Source organism: Protopterus annectens, chromosome 7.part1, assembly GCF_019279795.1.
Source record: "Protopterus annectens isolate FY-2018-M chromosome 7.part1, PAN1.0, whole genome shotgun sequence".
In the NCBI taxonomy this organism is placed as follows: domain Eukaryota; kingdom Metazoa; phylum Chordata; order Ceratodontiformes; family Protopteridae; genus Protopterus; species Protopterus annectens.
The window spans coordinates 239,737,573-239,759,507 of record NC_056740.1 but is presented as its reverse complement, the minus strand read 5'-3'; the positions used below and the strand labels follow the sequence as shown (position 1 = coordinate 239,759,507).

The 21,935-nt window shown below is 37.6% G+C and overlaps 1 protein-coding gene across 1 annotated transcript in view; it reads left to right on the top strand.

The window, feature by feature from the left end:
- ALDH1A3 (aldehyde dehydrogenase 1 family member A3) overlaps positions 1–21,935 on the top strand; it is a 567,347-nt gene that overhangs the window by 528,509 nt on the left and 16,903 nt on the right. The window contains exon 11 of the mRNA XM_044078687.1: positions 12,105–12,262. Within this exon, the coding sequence (XP_043934622.1) occupies positions 12,105–12,262 (158 nt within the window). The remainder of the gene's footprint in view (positions 1–12,104; positions 12,263–21,935) is intronic.

Below are 21,935 nucleotides of genomic sequence, written 5' to 3'. Positions count from 1 at the left end.
ACACAATTAAAAGTTGTGTTTTTTATACTTCACTCACTCTATGGTTCTATATAATGCAAAACAAACATCCAAGGGTTACTTCACACAATAACAGGTATTCCCCCTTAAGGAGCAGGCATGATATTCAATATATTTCAAGTACTGTTAACAATAGCTCATATACAATGTGAAACACAGAGGAAAATCACAAAATTACATTACTACATTACTTCTTTGTGAAAACCAAAACAGTATTTTACACACACACACACACACACACACACACACACACACACATATATATATATATATATATATATGTGTGTGTGTGATGACTGGCGTTGGATGGACAACCTCTGTATGATTGACTCATATTGGTTGACATTTGTAAATGTTTGGCAGTTGTGCAAGATCAACAATCCCCAGGGTAGAAGGATATGCCCTTTCCTCAGTGATTGTAAGATGTGGCAGTTAGTATATATAATTAGCAGGGAGGAGGAGGTACAGCCAACTACATGGGGGCTGCAGCATGGGGGGCTTGCACCCCTGCAAAAATACTTTTGTTTTATTTATGTGTTCCAAGGATTAGCCTCAGAGCATGCTATGTAGCATGTTGTGTTTTTATCAGCATAATTGTGTCGATGTAAAGCATATTGACATTTACATGTACCCACGAGTAGTATTTGATATATATGTATATATAAATATATATATATATATATATATATATATATATATATATATATGTGTATATATATATATATATATATATATATATATATATATATATGTACATATATATATATATATATATATATATATATATATATATATATGTAGATGTTGGTATACCTAAATTGATCTAATGCTAAGAATATTGGCATAATATCTAGACAAAAATATCTAAACTCAGTATGTCAAAAGAAATTAAACACACCCAAAACCAAATGTTTTGCAAGGGGCAAGCCCTATGTTCACCAAGCACATCCCCTGCTACTTAAATATACAAACTCTGAGATCACACCACAGTATAAAGGGCATATACATGTCCTTGTTACTGCAATTCTGTAAATATTTTGTGTTTTAGATATTCTTTGTTAGCTATATTTTTCATGTCGATATTATTAGCATTAGATCAGTTTAGGTATACACACACACACACACACACACACACACACACACACACACACACACACACACACACACACACACACACACACACACACACACACACACACACACACACACACACATATATATATATATATATATATATATATATATATATATATATATATATATATATTTCTACTTGAGTGTTTGCCTCCTTCCCCTGTAACTTAAATAAACTGACTCTTACATTAAGAACTATAATACTTACCTTATAGCTTTAGGACACCTTAGGAAACCTTGTAAACTGCAATAGCCTCGCTACGTTTGCCCTCGCTGCGCTCTGGCTATCTTCACTCCCCTTCCTGCCCCCAATTCCCTCCCACCAGTACCTCTAAATTTATAATACTATAGCTACTCCCCCACTTTCTAGATCCTGCTTTCATCTGGGATAATTCCTCCCACCCCCATTCTTCTACCTACATTTCAATAGCACCTATTAGTTTTCAACTGGCATTTTCCCATCCCCCTTCCAGTACCTTTACCTCACAACTCTATCTTCTGGCGTTGCATCACCAGGTAAAATAGTTCCTTAACTCGATAGCTGAATCACAGATAATGATATACTCCTCTTTACTACCCCTCTTGTTCGCACCATACCTCACCTTGTATGAAAACCAGTTTCCCACGGGATTTCAGGTCCCAAAAGGCCATACTATCACCCCAACTGTAAATCCTCCCACCTTCAACCATACTTACAGGTCCTATCCAACATCTTGTTCAGTCTATCCACATCTCAATCCCAGACACATTAGCTCTAGATCCAAACACTACCACAAACTAATAAACAAATTTCTGAAGTTCATCACCAAGTATAGACTCAACCTAATACTTGGTGGTGATATTCACCCCAACCCTGGCCCACCCACTTCAGATACACATACCCCTCTACTTGCAATCTAAGCTACAAACCTACAATTAATAGGCCACATAACTCTCTCCTAGCCCGTCATCTCAATATTAGAAGCATTAATAACAAGGTACATGAATTGCATGCACTTCTGGATGTCCACTCCCCTGAGATTCTCTGTTTATCTGAAACCTGCTTAAAACCTAACACTACAAACAATGAAGTGTTACCACCTGGGTACAGCATACACAGGCTGGATTGTGCTTTGAGGAAGGCGGGTGGGGTAGCTGTACTCTATAAATCTGAGTTAAATGTCACCATAGATGTAATACAACCACCTCAGATTAATAACTCGGAGATTCTTGCCACCAAATTGCAACTTAATAAAAATAAATGCATTAATATCATCTGTATGTATGTACCCCCAGGTAACAATATATCTACACTTGAAGATATCCTGCACTGGCTATCATGTCACTGCCCCCAAGAAACCCTACTACTTGGAGACTTTAACATAGATTGGGGCACCTGTTCCTCAGAATCCCCAACCACCCATATTAACCTGCATGCATTTACACAAATCATATTCACCCCTACCGGGATATGTAAACCCAACCAAAAAGAAAACATACTTGACTGAGTACTCATAAATAGTCACCCCCAACTGTACACCTCTAGTACCCTCCCTGATGGCCTAAGCGATCACCTTCTCACATATGTAATTAAGCACAAAGCCATTAATTCCCAACAACCCTTACTCAGAAAGGTTAGAAACAATATAAACTTTGACCCTGCCAAATTCCAACAAGAACTAAACTCATGTAATTGGTCTATTCTAAAACACCTCCCCTTAGAGGAAGCAGTAGCATACTTTAACAACAAATCCCTTGAGATCCTTGATTTGCATGCACCTGTTCGTTCAAAGAGAACAAAGGCAAATACTGCGCCATGGCTTTCTAAAGTGTCTAAACTCAAAATTACCCTTAGAAACAAAGTATGGGCTTTATGGCATTCTTATAAATACCCCCAAGATCACATTAAATTCAGGCAATCCAAGAACGAAACTAAAAAATCCATTTTACAAGACAAAAAACAATACTACTGTAATTTACAGACAGTAAATCAAAATAACCCTCAGAAGTTTTGGGCAGGTTTAAATAATCTACTACATCCTGGACAAACTTCAACCCCAATCCCTGCTGCTACTATTGATAAAACCCCTGAAGATGTTTCTGACAGTTTTAACTGATTCTTTACTGAGACAATTCAAGCCCTAGCTAGCCAACTACCTCCTAGCTCCCCTGGTCCTGAAAGTAGCTCCCCTAGAAACCTACTCACATTCAGCTTCCAACCAGTCGCCACTTCACTTATCTGTACCTTGATCAAGAAATAAAAACCCACTACACTTTCTGCTGATCAACTCCCTGCTGAGTACCTACAAAAAAATCAGCTGATGCTATTGCTTACCCCATCTCAATACTAATCAATTGAACCATAGTAGAAGCTAAAATTCCCACCTTCTGGAAAATATCCTATGTAATCCCACTTCACAAAGGAGGCAGCTCTACTGAATTCTCCAATTATAGGCCAATAGCTATACTCTCTCCACTTGCAAAGATTATGGAAAAAATATATTCATAGACTACTCATGCATCACCTAATCCAGAATCACCTTATGGCAGACACACAGCATGGCTTCCGTCCTCATCACAGCACTACTTCAGCCCTCCTAGCCTTTACCAACACCATAAACCATAATCGCAACAATAATTATATATCCTCAGCCCTCTTCTTGGATCTTTCCAAGGCATTCAATATGGTTGATCACCAACTTTCAATCCACACCTTGCAAACATTCTGTCTAGATACTAGAGCCCTTCACTGGTTTCAATCCAACCTGAATGGTTGACAGCAGGCTGTCCTCTGGCAGAACAAACTCTCTAACCTTCTACCTAACACCCTTGGAGTACCACAAGGCTCTATACTAGGGCCCTTGCTGTTCTCCATCTTCATTAACAACCTTTATACTGTCATCCCAAAAGTCAGCTGTATCCAATATGCTGATGGCTCTACTCTGATTTGCTCGGCCACATCTCCAATAGAGTTATGGGCAGCTACCCAGACCACCTTTAATACAATAGAAAACTGGCTTTCTGAATGTTGTCTGATCCTAAATCCCAAAAAAACTAAAATGCTGTTATTATTACCAACACGTAGGTCTACCGCTTTCACCTTTACCATAAATTCAAATGATGGCACAATAATCTTCCTGACACCTCTACAAAACTATTAGGTGTCATCATAGATAATAATCTAAAATTCAACCTACATGTTAACCAAACTATCAAATCCATCAATCAAAAACTAGGGTTACTTTACAGAATAAAAGCCTTTCTAACCCCTCCAGCTAAAATTGCCATAGCTCACTCTCACCTTCTTTCAACCCTTCTGTATGTATCCCCTCTACTCTCGAATTTAAACAAGACTGTCCTTAACAAACTCTCAATTTGCTACAACCACATTGCCAGGTTTGCCACTGGGCTGCCATTTAGGACACATCATTGCATCAACCTAAACCAGCTTGGGTGGCTTGAACTACCTAGCCTAATCCAGTATAACCAACTGATTATGGCCTATAAAATCCTCTATAATCCGGACAATAATCCTGCACTTAAAAATATTATCACTCCCTATAACAATCCTAGACCGCTTCGATCCTCTAACAAACTACTAATTTAGACTAGCAAAATTAATAACACAGCCAGTGACTCTCTCTTTGCAAACTCTGTAAGTAGATCCTGGAACTTTCTTCCAGCTGGTATTACCTTACTTTCTACCTTAGGTCAATTTAAAACTAGACTCAAACAACATTTGTCACTTAACTGGCTATGTCACCGTACCAAGCCTGGCTAACTCTCTCTACAATGTGTAAAAATCTGTTAACCATCTTACTGTGTAATTTAATTTAATCCTGACTTATGCTTGGGATTAATTCTAACCTGTGGAACTTGTTAAACTTGCTTACTTATGTAATCTCTGTAAATAGTCTGTTTGTAATATGTAATGCTGGTATTATGTAACGCTGTATCTGCTTACCCTTGGAGCATTTCTCCCCGGGCCTCTGCTGAAAATGGACATGCATCCAGTCAGACTATCCTGGTCAACAAATGTAAAATAAATAAATAAATAAATAAATATCTACAGAGAGAGAGAGAGAGAGAGAGAGAGAAGGATGTATACACACATGTATATATGTGTACATATGGATCTACAGTATATTAGCAAATTTACATTTTACCAAAATGTAAATCCGCTAATATAATTATGTGTTTATCGAAAATGTACTTTTGCGTAATAAAGTTTACAAACTAGAGTAGTAAGGGGGGATGTTGAGTGAAAATAAGCTGTTTGCATGTTATATTAGTTGTACTTCAACATTTAGTGTTGATGTACAACTAATGGGACTTTTACTGAGCTCGTAGTACAGTGGGGATGAGGAAACGTTCCCTTTTTCCAACTGTAGTACGATCTCGGAGTGAGAATATTTAAGTAGGGGGGGTGTAGGGGGCACAGCCCCCCACATGGGGGGTGCAGGAGGGCTTGCCCCCCTGCATAAAAGTATTTTCAGTATTTTTTTGTGTTTTTTTTTAATGAATTTACATGAAAGTGTGTTTTCGTTGAAACACACTTTCGTGTAAATGCATTCACAGATTTACGTTTCGTTGAAATGTAAATTCGTACATAGACAGTAGATCCGTATATATATATATATATATATATATATATATATATATATATATATATATATATATGCTAATCAAAAAATCATAGGTCTTTAGTTTGGCTATTATTTGGGATATTTTACACTCACCCTAATGTCTATGGGCATCAGACTTATTTTTGAGCTCTGTGCTGGCAAAGAATGACCAAACAATTTATTTATGATCTAATGATGTGCTCAGAAAAAGAGGCAAATCTTGGCATACATACAGCTAGTGGGGATTGTCTTTATTGATCTAAGTGCATCTATAAAGACTTAAAAAGGTAAAACGTCATCAGCATTCAGAAGCAATATAGCTGGACCACTAATATTACCTTTAGGGATCATTTGCATTTATGCCATTGACCTCCACTACAGGAGGTGTAAGCTGTTAAACAGTATAGACTCCAGCTTGGCTGAGTCTTTCTTGCAGTTTTTACTAAATTACTTGTCTGCGTGACCATTTTGACTTTTGTTGTAGATGTTATTTCATATAATTTGCAATCACTCTATGGTTTATGGAAATTAGACTTTTTTAAGCTCTGTGTTTATAGAGTATGGTCATGCAATCTGTTTATGCTGTATTGACCAGCTCAAAATAAGGACTAAACATGAGGATGAGTACAGGAAGTGAGTTTAGTTGAATTGGCCTAAATGCATCTGCAAAAAGTTAAAAAAGTGAAAAGTAAAGTGTCATGGACATAAAGAAGCCACAGAGCATGGTCACTTCCATGTAGCCCATGGAATCTCAATACAATAGTTTAAGGTGTTACAGACCAAGGAATCTAGATTGGCTGGGTCTTTCTTCAAGTTTGTACCAAATGGTTAGTCCAATTTTTACTCTTTGGTACGGAGTTAATATGGGAGATATTTTGCAGTCACTCTAATGTTTATGAAGTTTGAGCTTGTTTTTAATCTATGTATTTCCAAAGTATTGCAGAATAATATTCTTATGCTATACTAAAGGACTTTAGAAAAATGGGTGAAATGTGGCATGCCTACAACTAACATGGTGTGGTTTTATTGACCTGAATGCATCATAAAAACTTACAAAAAAAGTAATTGGCATTTAGAAGCCACATAACTGAAACACCGGTATGTATTTAAGGTGTTATTAGAATATATACCTTGGGCCTCAACTCCAGGAGCTGTAAGGTATTACACAGTGAAGTCTCTAGCTTGGCCTCGTCTTTCTTGTAGTTTTTGCTAAATGTTTTGTCTGTGTTCTGCACAGAGGTAGAGCATGCCCCTTCCTACAAGCCCCACAATAAAACTCATTCTCGTGTTTCAGCAGAATTGCATTCAATACATGGGATTCAGTCATTTAAAGTTAGATGTAATGGTCCTTCAATGAAAGGCATAAATTTATGTGCATACATACAATTATATATATATATTGCAGAGTTTAGTATGGGTACAGTATCATATCATATCCTTTACTTCCCCCTTGCAGGACCCATGTTAGCACTTGTTTTTGTGTAGACACGGGTAGGGTGTTACTTGACTCTTTACAATTTACCTTAACAGCGTTGTCATTTACTGGTTGGGCATTGTATTTTATTGTCGGAGACGTAAACATCGCATAGCTGTCATGTTGATGATTTGAACGGTCGATGCTTTCGTTTCGAAGAAGTGACTTTCGTTGTTATGAAATGTCGATGTACTCATATGGATCCATATATATAGAGAGAGAGAGAGAGTGATGTATATTTTATATATATATATATATATATATATATATATATATATATATATATATAAACTCTGTCTTTCAGCTGTGATTTTGTTCCCCCATCTGCTGGTTGTCATCAGCCATCTGGCCGCACCCCTCCTTTATCAGTGGACCAAGGGTTAGGTAAGCCCCCCCCCACACTCCCATGAACATAAATATATCAACTCCAAGAATGCCATACCTCAGAGAAAAGAGAATATTCTAAGAAGTAACCCTCTCAGACTTAGCAAGTCCAATTTTTTGGCCATTCAGCCTTCATATTACATAATTCACTGAATCAGTATTTGTAAACAACAGAGGCATGTTACACTGGTTTCAACATCTAAATTCTGCATTCCTGCAGTTACCATTTCAGCTAGGAAACATGACCATTGACAAATTGACCATGGTACAAGAAAAGACAAACAATAGATGCAGAAATAGAAATAAGACATCCTTCTATAAGACTGCCATACTGTGTCAAGTGGCATGTATAGCATAGGGAAATAACAGCAGTCCTTTAGCCATATTCTGTGCACCAGAAATGCAGAAGTGTTTTTTTTTAAGTGTACTGCCTCCATTTTCTTTAGCTTGTGTCAGCTGTTTCTTTTTCTGTATTGGGCATTAATAGAATCAAAAGTTTGAATAAATCCTCAACAGCTTTTCCCATTTTTGCACATGGGGTCGGGGCGTCACTTCAACAGTAACAATCATCTCCAGCCTAGGTTTACACCACTAGGTAGCTAGCCCTGCCATGGTAGTTCATATGTACACTCACTCACTCACAATTCAGAGAGTCCAGTCCACCTACTGCATGTCTTTGTAATGTGGGAGGAAACTGTAGCACCAGGAGGAAATCCATGTGACCATGGGGAGGACATGCAGACTCCACACAGAAGGAACCCCAGCTGAGAATTGAACTGGAGAACCTCTTGTTGTGAGGTAACAATGCTAACCACTGCACCACCGTGGCCACCCTAAAGTTTGAATATTGGGTAGTAATTCCACAAAGTCCCAATTCTATCATTTTAAGGATATAGACTAGACATTGTTATATTCATGAACTTAATTTTTGCAGAGTGTATCATTTATATATATATATATATATATATATATATATATATATATATATATATATATATATATGTGTGTGTGTGTGTGTGTGTACACACACACACACACACACACACACACACACATTGCTTTTCTCAAATTTTTCTCAAATATTTCTAATCCTCAGAGCTTTGTATTGCCAATGTTTTAGATTGAAAATTGATTTTTGAAAATGCAAGCATCTGTTTTAGTGAGACTATGGTACAGAGGGGAGTGGGGATTTACTCCCTGCTGTTGTGCGATCATGGAGTTTATACAATATATATATATATATATATATATATATATATATATATATATATATATATATATATATATATATATATATATATGTGTGTGTGTGTGTGTGTGTAGCACGGGAGGCCTGTCCCTACATTAAACAAGTGTTTTTTTTATGTAGTTTAAGTTCAACATTTTGTGCTGTGTATTTTGTCACTTGGGGAATGTGCATATTCGAGGTAGGTGATATATATGTATATATACAGAGAGAGAGAAGAATTAAAGCAGCAGATTGGAATAAAGTGTGAAGGAATAGTAAAAGCTTCATGTAGCTGAATGCACTGAACTATAGTAGATGACTCATATTAGTGCTGATGTATTGACCACAGATGGAAAAAATTACCGAACACAAGATTGAACTGCCCTGAGCATAGACAACCTAGCCTAGTATGGCCAACATTTTATGGGCAAAGTCCCTGTTCCACTAATGGTCAAGCTTTCAGTATGTCGTGCAACCCAAACTTAATATCTAGGTGTCTGAATCAACATAGTGATAAAAGGAGACTTGACAGGTCAAAAATCAGTGTTTTATTTCAAGTTAGAGTGAAGACACTGTTTAGGTTTAATTTGTTATAGTATAGGTGGTGAAATACCAAGAAAACAGTTTAAAAATGATGAAACAGTATGAAGAATGTTGTGCCTGTTTGCACAGATATATCCCAGTTCAGATGTTAAATTCCAGGGAAGATGTAATAAGCCAGTTGAGTCTATGATCTTTGTTATTTGGCATTATCTTTGTTTCTTGTTCTTCCAGCAATTCAGTTATGAGGTTATTGGTGTGTCATTGTATTTAACTTGGTTCACAAAACAATAGAGTGAATAGTCTGTAAAGTATTTACTCATTCACATAAATAGTGACCAAGTTTGAATTTGTTCACTATTACATGAAAACGACGACAACAACAACAACAAAAAAACCTCCCATCTTCATACATTATCTATAAACAGCTTTCATATATGCTGGGGTATGAATATAACTGGCTTTCTGGTTTCTTTATACTGTATGTATAGCAACAGTCCAAAGGCTAATTTCTCTGCATAATGCTCGTGCCATTTATCTTTTTGCCAAAAACTGTTTATCATATTTTCAAGAGGTCATACTACAGCTTAAAATTCTTGTATTTTAAATGTTTTATGTTTATTCCATTATTCATCTTTAAAAATATTAGTTTCAGAGAGATAAAAACACAAAAAAGACCAAAAATGAATGAATACTTCCCCAGGCTCAGTTAATTTAGATAACCTAGCAACTTGGTTTGTTAGCCTTTGTAATGACTTCATCTCTCGCTCTTTCACTCACATATACAACCTCTGCTTAACTAATAATGCTATGTTTCAGATATGGAAGACAGCAGTAGTCACTCCTAAGCCAAAACTACCCAAGCCAACTACTGCTTCACAATACTGTCCTTTCTCAATACTTGCAATTTTAGGTAAAGTACCGGCACCATAACAGCTCTCTACTCCCTCACAGATAAAATCCTATCCGATATGGACGAAGGCAACCTGACAGGAGCTGTATTTATTGACCTCAGAAAAGCCTTTGATCTGACTGATCATAAATTACTATTTGAAAAAACAGCTCCTCCTATGAAAAAGAGTCCCCTAAGGTTCCTCTTTAGCATGTCTGCTATTTTCCATATTTATCAGCAAATTTCCATCTTATCAATCTCAGATACCTCTAATTCTTTATGCAAATGACTTTGTCAAATAAGGGTTAAACAAATCCTACTCTGTTATACAGACTCAGCTCAAAGATGACCTCCAAAACCTCAACCAATGTCTAATTGCCCAGAAACGTGTACTCATTCCGTCAAAAAGCCAAAGTACCCAGTTTCCTTAATATTAAAGGTGTTAACAATACCACCGTAGAAATTACCACAACAATACCACTGGAGAAATGGCCACATCTTTAAAATAGATTGGTAGTTGGCTAAACTAATATCTTAACTTTCAACTATGCATTCAAAACCCACATGAACAGAGCAACACACTATTGTTCTGATCAAGCAAGCTATCATCTCTTCTGTTCAAGCCAGCCAGGACTGTCACAGGCAAAGGAATACTCTTATCACAAATTGAACATGGACTACCCATAATAGCTGCAGCCTCAAAGAAAAATGCCACTACCTTGCAAACCATCTCCAATGAAATCTGCCACTGTATTGCTAACTCCCCCATTAATGAACCCCACTGTCTGACCCTTGCCAAAGCTAAAAAGCTCCCAGTACATTTGAGAGCCAACCTGCTACTATGATCACTAATTCACAAAGCCCTTTCTCCTGACACATCTTCCTCTGTTACTCATAGACTTTTAATCAAACATCCCACATATAATCTCAGGTTTATCTCTCAATCTCAAGCCCCCCCCCCCTTACTAATCCCAAAACTACATTTCATTGCACTGACTATGCATTAGCCATCCTAGCACCTAAACTATGAGACTCCATTCCACTCTCATTCAGACATGTTCAGATGTACTCAGACTTCAGACAACAGCTCAAATAACACCTCTTCACCCCTAGCTGCACTCACACAGGTCAGGTTACATGAACCCTACACTCTAACACTGTTTCATCCATCCTTATCTCATCATGTCACCCCCTCATTTACTGCCTTTCATTTATCTTAGCTCCCTCTTCTCTTTGCATCTTTCACTATTCTCTCCTTTCTACTTCACTTCTATCTCCATGCCTCTCTCTCCATTTCTCTGTCTTCTCTCCATGGTATCCTTTCTTGCAACTATTCTCACTCGCCTCTTCTAATGTCTCCATACCTCTCTATGTAATGATATGCTACTATTCCATAAGCCACCTCAGTCATTATGGCTACACATCTTAGCCAAAAAGCTCTGATAATCATAATTCCATATTTCCATTCATGTTTTGACTTTGTAAATTGCTTCTTGAACTAAACATTGTAGCAGATTTTTGCATCTGTAAATATGTATATTTTAGTATATCCTTGTATCCGTAAATATGTTTTGTTAATTTTTAATGTGATCTTATTCATCTGGGCTGTGCCTGCAAATGATCCATTGAGATCAGTGCACTACCCTGGTAAACAAATGTAAATACATAAATAAATAAATAAAATATACCAAAGGCAAACAGATGGCAAATAACACATGCAATAGGTCACTGAAAAGCTAACAATTCAAAGCACTGTAATATTATTTCAAACAAATGAGCATCTTCACTAAAAAAGAAATTTTATCTTTTATGAATGGCATTTGATTACAGATCTTTGGACCAGTACAGTTGATAATGAAGTTCAAAAATCAAGAAGAGGTAATCCGAAGAGCCAATAACACAGAGTATGGTCTGACAGCAGCAGTATTCACAAAAAGCCTGGACAGGGCACTGGCGTTATCTTCAGCACTACAGTCTGGAACGGTCTGGTAAGTGTAGAGTTTTATTTACTCTCTATGTAAAATTATTCTAATAATAGATGTCTGTCAGATGCTTTTTAGATGAGGAACAAGTGAATGGGCCTACATGGTCACAGGAGAGCATGTCAGAAAGTTGCACAATCACTACTAATTCTATACAGGCCAATATGTGTGTGGAGGCATTGCAATCCTCAGGTTCCACCTTTTAAAGATACCAAAATGATAACTCATATGTCTGAAGAGGTATAATTCAAGCAGCAGTTAAAGACCAAATGGCATAGGTGAAGAAAGAATGCATTTTTTATTAAATTATTAGTAAGGCATTAAACACGTCAGCATTGTTAGATACATTTTACACAAGATGATGTCCATCTAGGTAATACATTTTCCAAATGTCTTCTGCTTGCTACAGGTATCATACTGATAAATTTCTCCAAATTTATTTTAATTATTCAGCACCATGTTTTCTTTTATCATGGAAAGTATATGTCGCAAAAATCTGATGACTACAAGTATTACTACCCCCTACTCTGTATGAAAGAGTTCAATACCGCTGCTTTCAGATGTCACATTACCAATGTCATTCTTAGCTATTAGGTGTTTTCACCATTATCTTGCACTTTAGACAGATTTCAAGTTCTGTACTTTTCTCATTTATTAAGAAAACAAGCTTTACATTCTGCTCTTAAATATCCCATATTTTTGATTCATTCTAATGTTCAGACATGTAATGCCATCTAAAAGCACTGGTGATACAAACATGCTAATATTTAATAAAAGGTGTGCTTTATTAACCATGCATTTCTTCCCTCCTTCATGTCATATATAAAGTCAGTGAGGTTACAGCTGGACAAGTTCATCTCCCTAATTGCTTTTCTTTACTGTTGCTCTGTATTCATGTAAAACTATGCATACCTTATAATGGAGGTCAGTGGGTGTAATGCCCAAAAGTATTCTGTAGATGGCAGTATGTCCATACATGCGTGGATCCCTTCAGCAACCTCTTTTGTTTGCTTTGTTTGCTTTGCTTTTCAAGGGAGTGTTCAACAGCATTGTGGCTGGGAAAAGTTCATCTGTTTCCAGAGTTTTTTTTTTTTTTTTTTTTTGTATAGGAGACCAAGAAAGTAGCATATACTCTTAAAAGTCTAGAATATATAACAGAAAAAAACTGTAAATGTGTAATTGGTACTACTTCCAGAGGACTGTGTAACAGAAATACAGGAAAACAAATACATAAGTAATAAATAAGTAATAAACAAACGTATGACACAATAAAAATGCAAAAAAATTATTTTGTCTGCCATGGCAATGCAGGCTTCATAGGTTCATAGGTGTTTACTAGGCTAATGACCACAAGGGGCTTTTTAAACCTAGCCATGCATCCCAAATTTCTGACAAGTTCTGATACCCTTGATTAGTGTAAGCAGGGGCTTGGGAAATGAAACATTTACAAGCTAGGGCATGGGAGACGAACCATTTACAGGCTGCCTGTGTCCATTAGAGACATAGGTGCCAAACTGGGGATGAAACCAGGGGATTAGTGTTTTATCTTATTAATGAGCTGCTACTTGTTCCCAAGGTACAGAGTTTGATTCTTTCCACCTTTATCTGCCTACCATTTGGTATGTACCTCTCAAGACATCTGCAACAACTGGAAAGGCTGCAAAAATACCTCACTAAAAGAATCACAGGCCTAAAGCAGATGCCCTACGCTGACCGCCTTAAAAAACTCCAGCTATACTCTGTCACATATCGTCTACTCTGAGGCAATCTCTGCTTAACATACAAGGCCATGTCAAACCCACGGCTGTTGGACATGCTACACTTAAAAGAAATCCCAATTCCTCAGAGCCACACGCTCCAGGGATCTAAACCTTGTCATCACAATAAACAAAACATGCTGGAGGGATAGATTCCTGACCCAGAGACTCCCCAAACTCTGGAATAGACTGCCCATACATGTTAAGCAGAGTGCCTCTTTGGCCCTTTTCAAAAGGAACCTTGACAATTGGATGGGAGAAAGGAAATTCACCCCGGGGATCACGTCAGTCACCCTTCAAGACAAGGGTCCAGGGAAGTAAATAGTGTGGAAAGAAATAGCCAGGAAATTGTTATGGCTAGGCTTGTATAGGCCCTAGGGCTGATAGCCTAGTACCAACCTATGAATCTATGTGACTCGAGCAAGTCATTTGAATAGACAGTGTTTCCAGATAACCTCTGAACAGGGAGGAACACTCGTGTCCATTGGGCTTAACCGGATAATAAAGTAATAAATAAATAAAGCAAATGAGTAAATTGTGTCATATCATGAATTGGTATTAAAATGTGATTCCTGCTATGAAAGCAGATGGTATTAAAATAAGAAGTGATGACACAGTACAGTGGGTAATCTATGAGCTGCAAAACAAATTTCATAAGAATGCTCATAAGCTTCCATTAGAATTCATACCTTCATTCCCAAATTCCAAAATAAATTAAACATAACTTGAGTGTGATGAACAAATTAATCACACATTTTCATATAAATGTCCACTGTTTCTGAAGATAATGGAGTTATTCAGAAACATCTATCACACTTCACAATCTTTTTTCTAGTGAGATTACCCAGTGCATTATAACGGAGGGATATGAAGCTTCATACTACAGAAGTGTAAAGATTTCTGCTCTTAGCATTACAGTGACCTCACTTGTTTTCACCACACAGATCCAGATCGTGGTCAAATGGGGACCTGGGTAGAGTAATGGATCAAGGCCTCACTCTTGCCAGTTATCAAGGTTCAGGATTTGACTCTGAACAAAGTCAATTATCTAGGCAGCCCACCTAACTGGGCCATTATCAAGATTCAGGCCACCTAACTGGGCATTTTATACACACATACACACACACACACACACACACACACACACACACACACACACACACACACACACACACACCTTTGCTGCTGCACTCACTGTTTGGACTGTGTCTGTTCTACATGCACTCTTTGCTTGCTGTCCTCGGGTTTGGTTGTTAAATCTCCCACAAGTTACATTAGGGCAGTGAGGTCTCTGGGGCTTGCTGTTATTTACAGAAGTCTCTTGCAAGGTCCTGAAGCTCTCCTGTATTTATGGATGTCTTCGGACTTGTTTTATTTAAAGATGATTTTATTTTTTATTCCCCCCCTCCAAACCAACATGGACCCTAGGCATCTGCTTAGGTCAACTAGTGCCGGACCCTGCTCTGTCGCCACACAAAAACTTTGGTAGTCCAGTGTCATAACTAATGTAAATTACACATGTTCTCCCTCAGAGTTGTACACCATGCTGAAATAGCACATCGTAGTGATTCAAATAGAAGCTCTACTGCATGGGAATGTCCATTATCTTTTTGCAGTGTGCATTCATTGCTTTCTGTTGCAGGATTTAGCATCTCAGCAGGAAATAACTCTGTGAGCATTCATTGCTGTCTATTGTAGGAGTGGGACTATTAGAATCTCAGCAGGAAATAACTATGATTTTGTGCCTGTGCCTGCATGTGGGCATACAAACACATGATGTGTATATGTATATATATATATATATATATATATATATATATATATATATATATATATATATATATATATATATCTGTGTGTGTGTGTGTGTGTGTGTTTGCCTGCATATGTGTATACAAACATGACTGTGTGTGTGTGGGTGGGAGGGTGTGGTTATATGTGTGTGTGTGTGTGTGTGTGTGTGTGTGTGTGTGTGTGTGTGTGTGTGTGTGTGTGTGTGTGAGCATGTGTGTATGTGTCTGTGTATGCCCACATATCTACATACAAACATGACTGTGTGTGTGGGTAGGTGGGTGTGGTTATGTGTGTGTGTGTGTGTGTGTGTGTGTGTGTGTGTGTGTGTGTGTGTGTGTGTGTGTGTGTGTGTGTGTGTGTGTGTGTGTGTATCTGCATATGTGCATACAAACATGACTGTGTGTGTGGGTAGGTGGGTGTAGTTATGTGTATGTGTGTGTGTGTGTGTGTGTGTGTGTGTGTGTGTGTGTGTGTGTGTGTGTGTGTGTGTGTGTGTGTGTGTGTGTGTGTTTCAGTATCTGTCTGTCTGTGGGTGCCTACATCAGGGAAATACTTACTGTAGTTATTCCAAGCTGTTGATTAAGATGAGTCACTAATGAACTCTTGCTCAATGCGACACTTCATGCCTCCAAATTACTTTGTACTGATATAGTGCCACTAGAGTTGTCTTCCAATGTCTGTCATTGTTTTATTGGTGATATCAAAGTGTTATAACTCTATATATTTTACACCATATTATGCATGGTACTCTGCTTTAGATGTTAAACCACATTGTCACATTTTAATATTTTTAGTATGATTCTTAGATTCTTAATGTTGAAAACAGTTAACAGTTTTTAGTTCAAAAAGTAAGCTGATTAACTTGCTGGTGCCTTTTACTATATCATTGTGTATTGTAAGGTAAATAGTAATGAAATATAACAGAAATTCTGGCAAAATCAGCAAAGTAGGGATGAGGAATTAGTGTACAGCTGATGTTAAACAAGGATAGGTTACAGTATAAATATCACACAAAAAATGTTTCAAGAGGAGAAACAGAAAATTAAACAGAGATTCTGAGTCATGAGAGAAGATGGAATAATGTAGAGTTCTAATATTAGCATTATTGTGAGACAAACAGAGATGAGTCATCACAGAGACATCCAGGAACCCTGTATATGAAAAGGACTAGTCTGTTGTGTTGTGATGCTGCTCTTAAAATCCTCTAATTTGTAAGAGCTGGCATACAGTACACATCCAAGCACTGATAAGAGAACAAAACTGACGCTTGTTGTGATAGGCTTTCCTTTTACTGCAGTCCTAAGGGCAGTACAACAGGTACAGTAGAACAAAAGAGTCAATGAATGAATGATCGATTGACTGAATAGCTGTAGTAGTTCATAATCCTGCTCTCACAGTTATGATTTGTGAGACTTAATAAAATAATTTGATTAATGCATTCTTATTTTGTCCTTAATCACACAATAAATGAGTTTCATCATAGCACCTCTCTTATAATCTCAGCAATCCACACCCATGACCTTGCCAGTGGTACCATTGCCTACACCCAATAGTTCATTCACCCTCCTTTGGAACAAGAACACGACCCATTCTTTCCCCATGCATAGTGACAGCCCTGCAGTGCATGCACTCCCTGTGCAGAGTGACAGCCCTACAGCCCATTCATTCCCTTTGTAAGATGAGAGCCCTACAACCCATCCATTCCCTGTGTAGAGTGAGAGTGCTACAGCTCATTCATTCTCTGTGCAGGGTGAGAGCACTACAGCCCTTTTACTCACTGTGCAGGGTCAGAGCCCTACAGCCCATTCATTCCCTGTGTAGGGTGAGAGCCCTACAGCCCATTCATTCCATGTGTATGGTGAGAGCCCTACAGCCCATTCATTCTCTGTGTAGGGTGAGAACCCTAAAGCCCATTCATTCACTTTGTAAGATGAGAGCCCTACAACCCATCCATTCCCTGTGTAGAGTGAGAGTGCTACAGCTCATTCATTCTCTGTGCAGGGTGAGAGCCCTACATCCTATTCATTCCATGTGTATGGTGAGAGCCCTACAGCCCATTCATTCTCTGTGCAGGGTGAGAGCCCTACAGCCCATTCATTCCATGTGTATGGTGAGAGCCCTACAGCCCATTCATTCTCTGTGTAGGGTGAGAACCCTAAAGCCCATTCATTCACTGTGCAGGGTCAGAGCCCTACAGCCCTTTCTTTCCTTGTGCAGGGTGAGAGTGCTACAGCCATTTCATTCCCTGTGCAGGGTGAGAGCCTTACAGCCCATTCATTCCCTATGTAGGGTGAGAGCCCTACATCCTATTCATTCCATGTGTATGGTGAGAGCCCTACAGCCTATTCATTCCATGTGTATGGTGAGAGCCCTACAGCCCATTCATTCTCTGTGCAGGGTGAGAGCACTACAGTCCTTTTACTCACTGTGCAGGGTCAGAGCCCTACAGCCCTTTCTTTCCTTGTGCAGGGTGAGAGCACTACAGCCCGTTCTTTCCTTGTGCAGGGTGAGAGTACTACAGCCCATCCATTCCCTGTGCAGGGTGACAGTGCTACAGCCATTTCATTCTCTGTGCAGGGTGAGAGCCCTGCAGCTCATTCATTCCATGTGCAGGGTGAGAGCCATATAGTCCATTTGTTCCCTGAATGTGGCAAGAGCTTAACTAACCTATCCCCTCAGATGTGAGAGTTAGATGCTAAGCAGCAGGCTGGTCAGCCAGTTTTGCAGACATCCCTGACTTCCTTCCATTATCAGCTTGCAAGTTGAACTGTTGCTGCATCAACAGAGGCGCATGCACCATCATTCCGATTAAACTGTAGACTACTGTGTGATGGTATACTCTCAGTCCAATAGGTGCCACAGATGCATTTAACCTGAAAACCATCCTTCCTACCAGGATGATTGAGGTCATGTCAGCCACTCACTCCCATCATCCCCTTCCCAGCCTCTCTAACACCCATGCCACTAGTGGAACACGGGTATTCTGAGTCAAACCAAATGGATCATACAAAAAGACAGATACTGTAGTAGATATAAACCTAAAATAACATATTTTCATATTTGCTGATTTTCAGTTACAGCACTAAGGTCCCATAAATAAAGGGCAATGATTCTTTGTGGTAGTTAAAAAAAATCCTACTACATAACATACCCAGCTACAGTAATGACCATGAATTTTTCTTCATTGAACAGATCAGACTGTCTTCTTATATACTCACCTGTGCCCTGAAAGAACACGTCAGCTGATCCTCTGACTCAAATGTTTCTGATTATACATATCTGTGATATCTTAAGATTAGCATAATCTACAGTCTGAGCTGGATTCATAAACTGGGTATTCCCCCTGAGTGAAAGCCCTCACACTGTGACTAAACTAGAAACAACAGTCCACAAACACTGTTTTAAACGCAACCCTTATGAATAATTAGCTCTGCATACAGTGCTAATTCACAGCCTGGTACTCAGAATGCCTACATTGCTGAAGGAGGAATTGCCCTAGCAATGTTCGCTTTCAATAAGATGGTATGGGGCTTCCACCAAAGCTTGAAGTATAATCAATTACCTTCACTGTAATACTGCAAGCAGAAGCAATAACTAAATAAATAAATGCTGCAAATTAATGTAGTGACATGGAGTATATGGTGCAGCAGTAAAACTATGTTATAAATGCACTACATGCATAAAACTGGCATGGAATTCTGTAAGTCTCAACATTTGCAGCTTGGTTTCAGAAGTCTTTTCTTGAATCTCATTAGACCTGTTCAGTGTTGTTTATGACCAGCTGGTGGCGATAAGCACAAACAGCTTGCCTGCAGTCACACACTGTTAATGCTCAGAACCTATCCAGTTATGAAAGGCAGGTGACTAACCCATAACACCCTAAGTACAAACTTTCAGGCACACCTCTTGATTTCTTTGTTCAAGAATTCTGGACAAAGCTAAAAATAATGGCTGAAAAAGGCCCAAAATCAGGGAAATTTTTAAATATTATGCTAAGCCATGTTAATAAAACAATGAATTTGTCATTGAAATATATTTTCTGAATAATAATAAGTATAAAATTTTAATGACTAGCATTATTGACTGATTGTAATCCTCAGTGATTTACCAAAAAATCAAAAAAAGATTATGAGGGAAAATTTATTAGGGGCAGGGCAAACATATGAGGCAAAATCAAGGACAGTTGAGAAGTATGCTTTCAGGAATCCAGTCCTTTATCTGTTCCCTTTTCCAGTGCAACATGTCATATTGCAGAACCATCCGCTTTAAGTGTATTACCCACTTTACTGATACGATGTAAATCATCACGTAAAAAATAGCGAAAACATAAAACCAATGAAGATTCAAGGCACAACAGAGCAGGGAGCCACAAAATGTGCCAAAATACAATTTTATTTAGAAATCCACACAAACACTTTTACAAAAGGACCTTACAATGGAATAAATGTGGTTTCTGTCACTATTGCCCCTATATTCATGAAGGGTGTATTTTTAATGAAATAATGTGATAGTAAGGTTAAACAAAAAATGTTCCTGTAATACTGAAAAAGTAGTATATTGTGACTTTTATATGAAATGTCCTTGTTTTTATATTGGAAAAACAGAGAGGAAATTGAAAAACCGTATATATGAACATCTTAGAGCTATAAAGAATAAGAAAGAGACAAATGCACTATCTAAGCATTGTATGGAATTTAGTGACTATTCTTTTAAATTTACTATTTTAGAGATTTTAGAACCAGATATAAGGGGAGGCCCTTGGACATTATATTTAGAAATACAGGAAGCAATGTGGCAACTAAAAACTAATGCCACACAGTGGCCTGGTTTGAATGATTCATTTTCTCTATCATATTTCCTAAAATTGAAAGCTATAGAAAGATAAAATGTTATTTATCTATTTATTGATTTATTTTCCCTCACAGTTATATAGGTTACTTTGTTATAATTGCTATATTACATTATTTTATTAAAAGGGATTTATATAATTGTATCTATATATGATGTCACATTCATATTGATATGTATTAGTAAATCTATTTCTAGATTTTATATATATGATTTTTAACTTATATTTATATCTATATGGTTAGTAGGATTTTTTCAAAGGCATAGATGTGGAATACTTGCATATGTAATTAGTTTTTAAATTGGTTGGCTAGTTAGTGTAACAAGGGGGCATGTCATTGGGTTCTTTTAGATTTAAAATGCGAGTGTACATGATTGTCATTGTTCTGATGAAGTCTGGTTTGACAGAGACGCAAGCGCTTAATTAATATTTGGTTTTAAAAGTGTTTGTGTAGATTTCTAAATAAAATTGTATTTTGGCGTATTTTGTGGCTCCCCTGCTCTGTCGTGCCTTGAATCTGCAATGGTATAAATCATCCTTGGGCACTGGTAGCTAAAAGATTCATTGCCGCAAAAAAAGCAGTTATAAAAATGAGGACTTATTGCCTGTATAAGTCAGTCTTCTTTGTCATTGAAACAATGTGTTATTATCATTCACTTAAGAAGGCAGTTTTGTTTGTTTCAATGAACGTTTTTGTAATACATTTATATATTTCAGGCACGGGCAGTAATGCCCTTCTAGCTTGCGATATAACAAAACAGTTATTCCCATAATAAGTGCCCAGGTTGTTCTTAAAAACCTTAAAACTAATGCTTGCTTTAATGTAGTTTGGTAGTCAGTTCCATGCATCAGCTACTGTCCCAGAGAATTAATTAGCACACTTCTCATTCCTATAGAATCTTCTACATAGGTTATCTGATGATTCTCTACTATGTTTTGTTAAGCCAAACTTGTCTCTAAATGCCCTATATACCTGAATAATATTAAATGTATATATGAGACACTGTACAAGTTCTTTCATCCTAACTTAAATCATCTTATTCATGGATGCCCTTGGTATATTTCCACTGCACTCCTTCTAATTTATTCAGAATGTTTTCTTTTAAGGTTTCCATATTGTTATTCCATACTCAAATTTGGGTCTAATGTAACTAACAAAACAATGATTTCATCATTTCTGATTTCCCAGACTTTATAAATCTTTATATACAATCTATATTTCTGTAAATATCATTAATCAATTCATTGATGGGATTAGAAAAATTCAAAGCTGCATCTA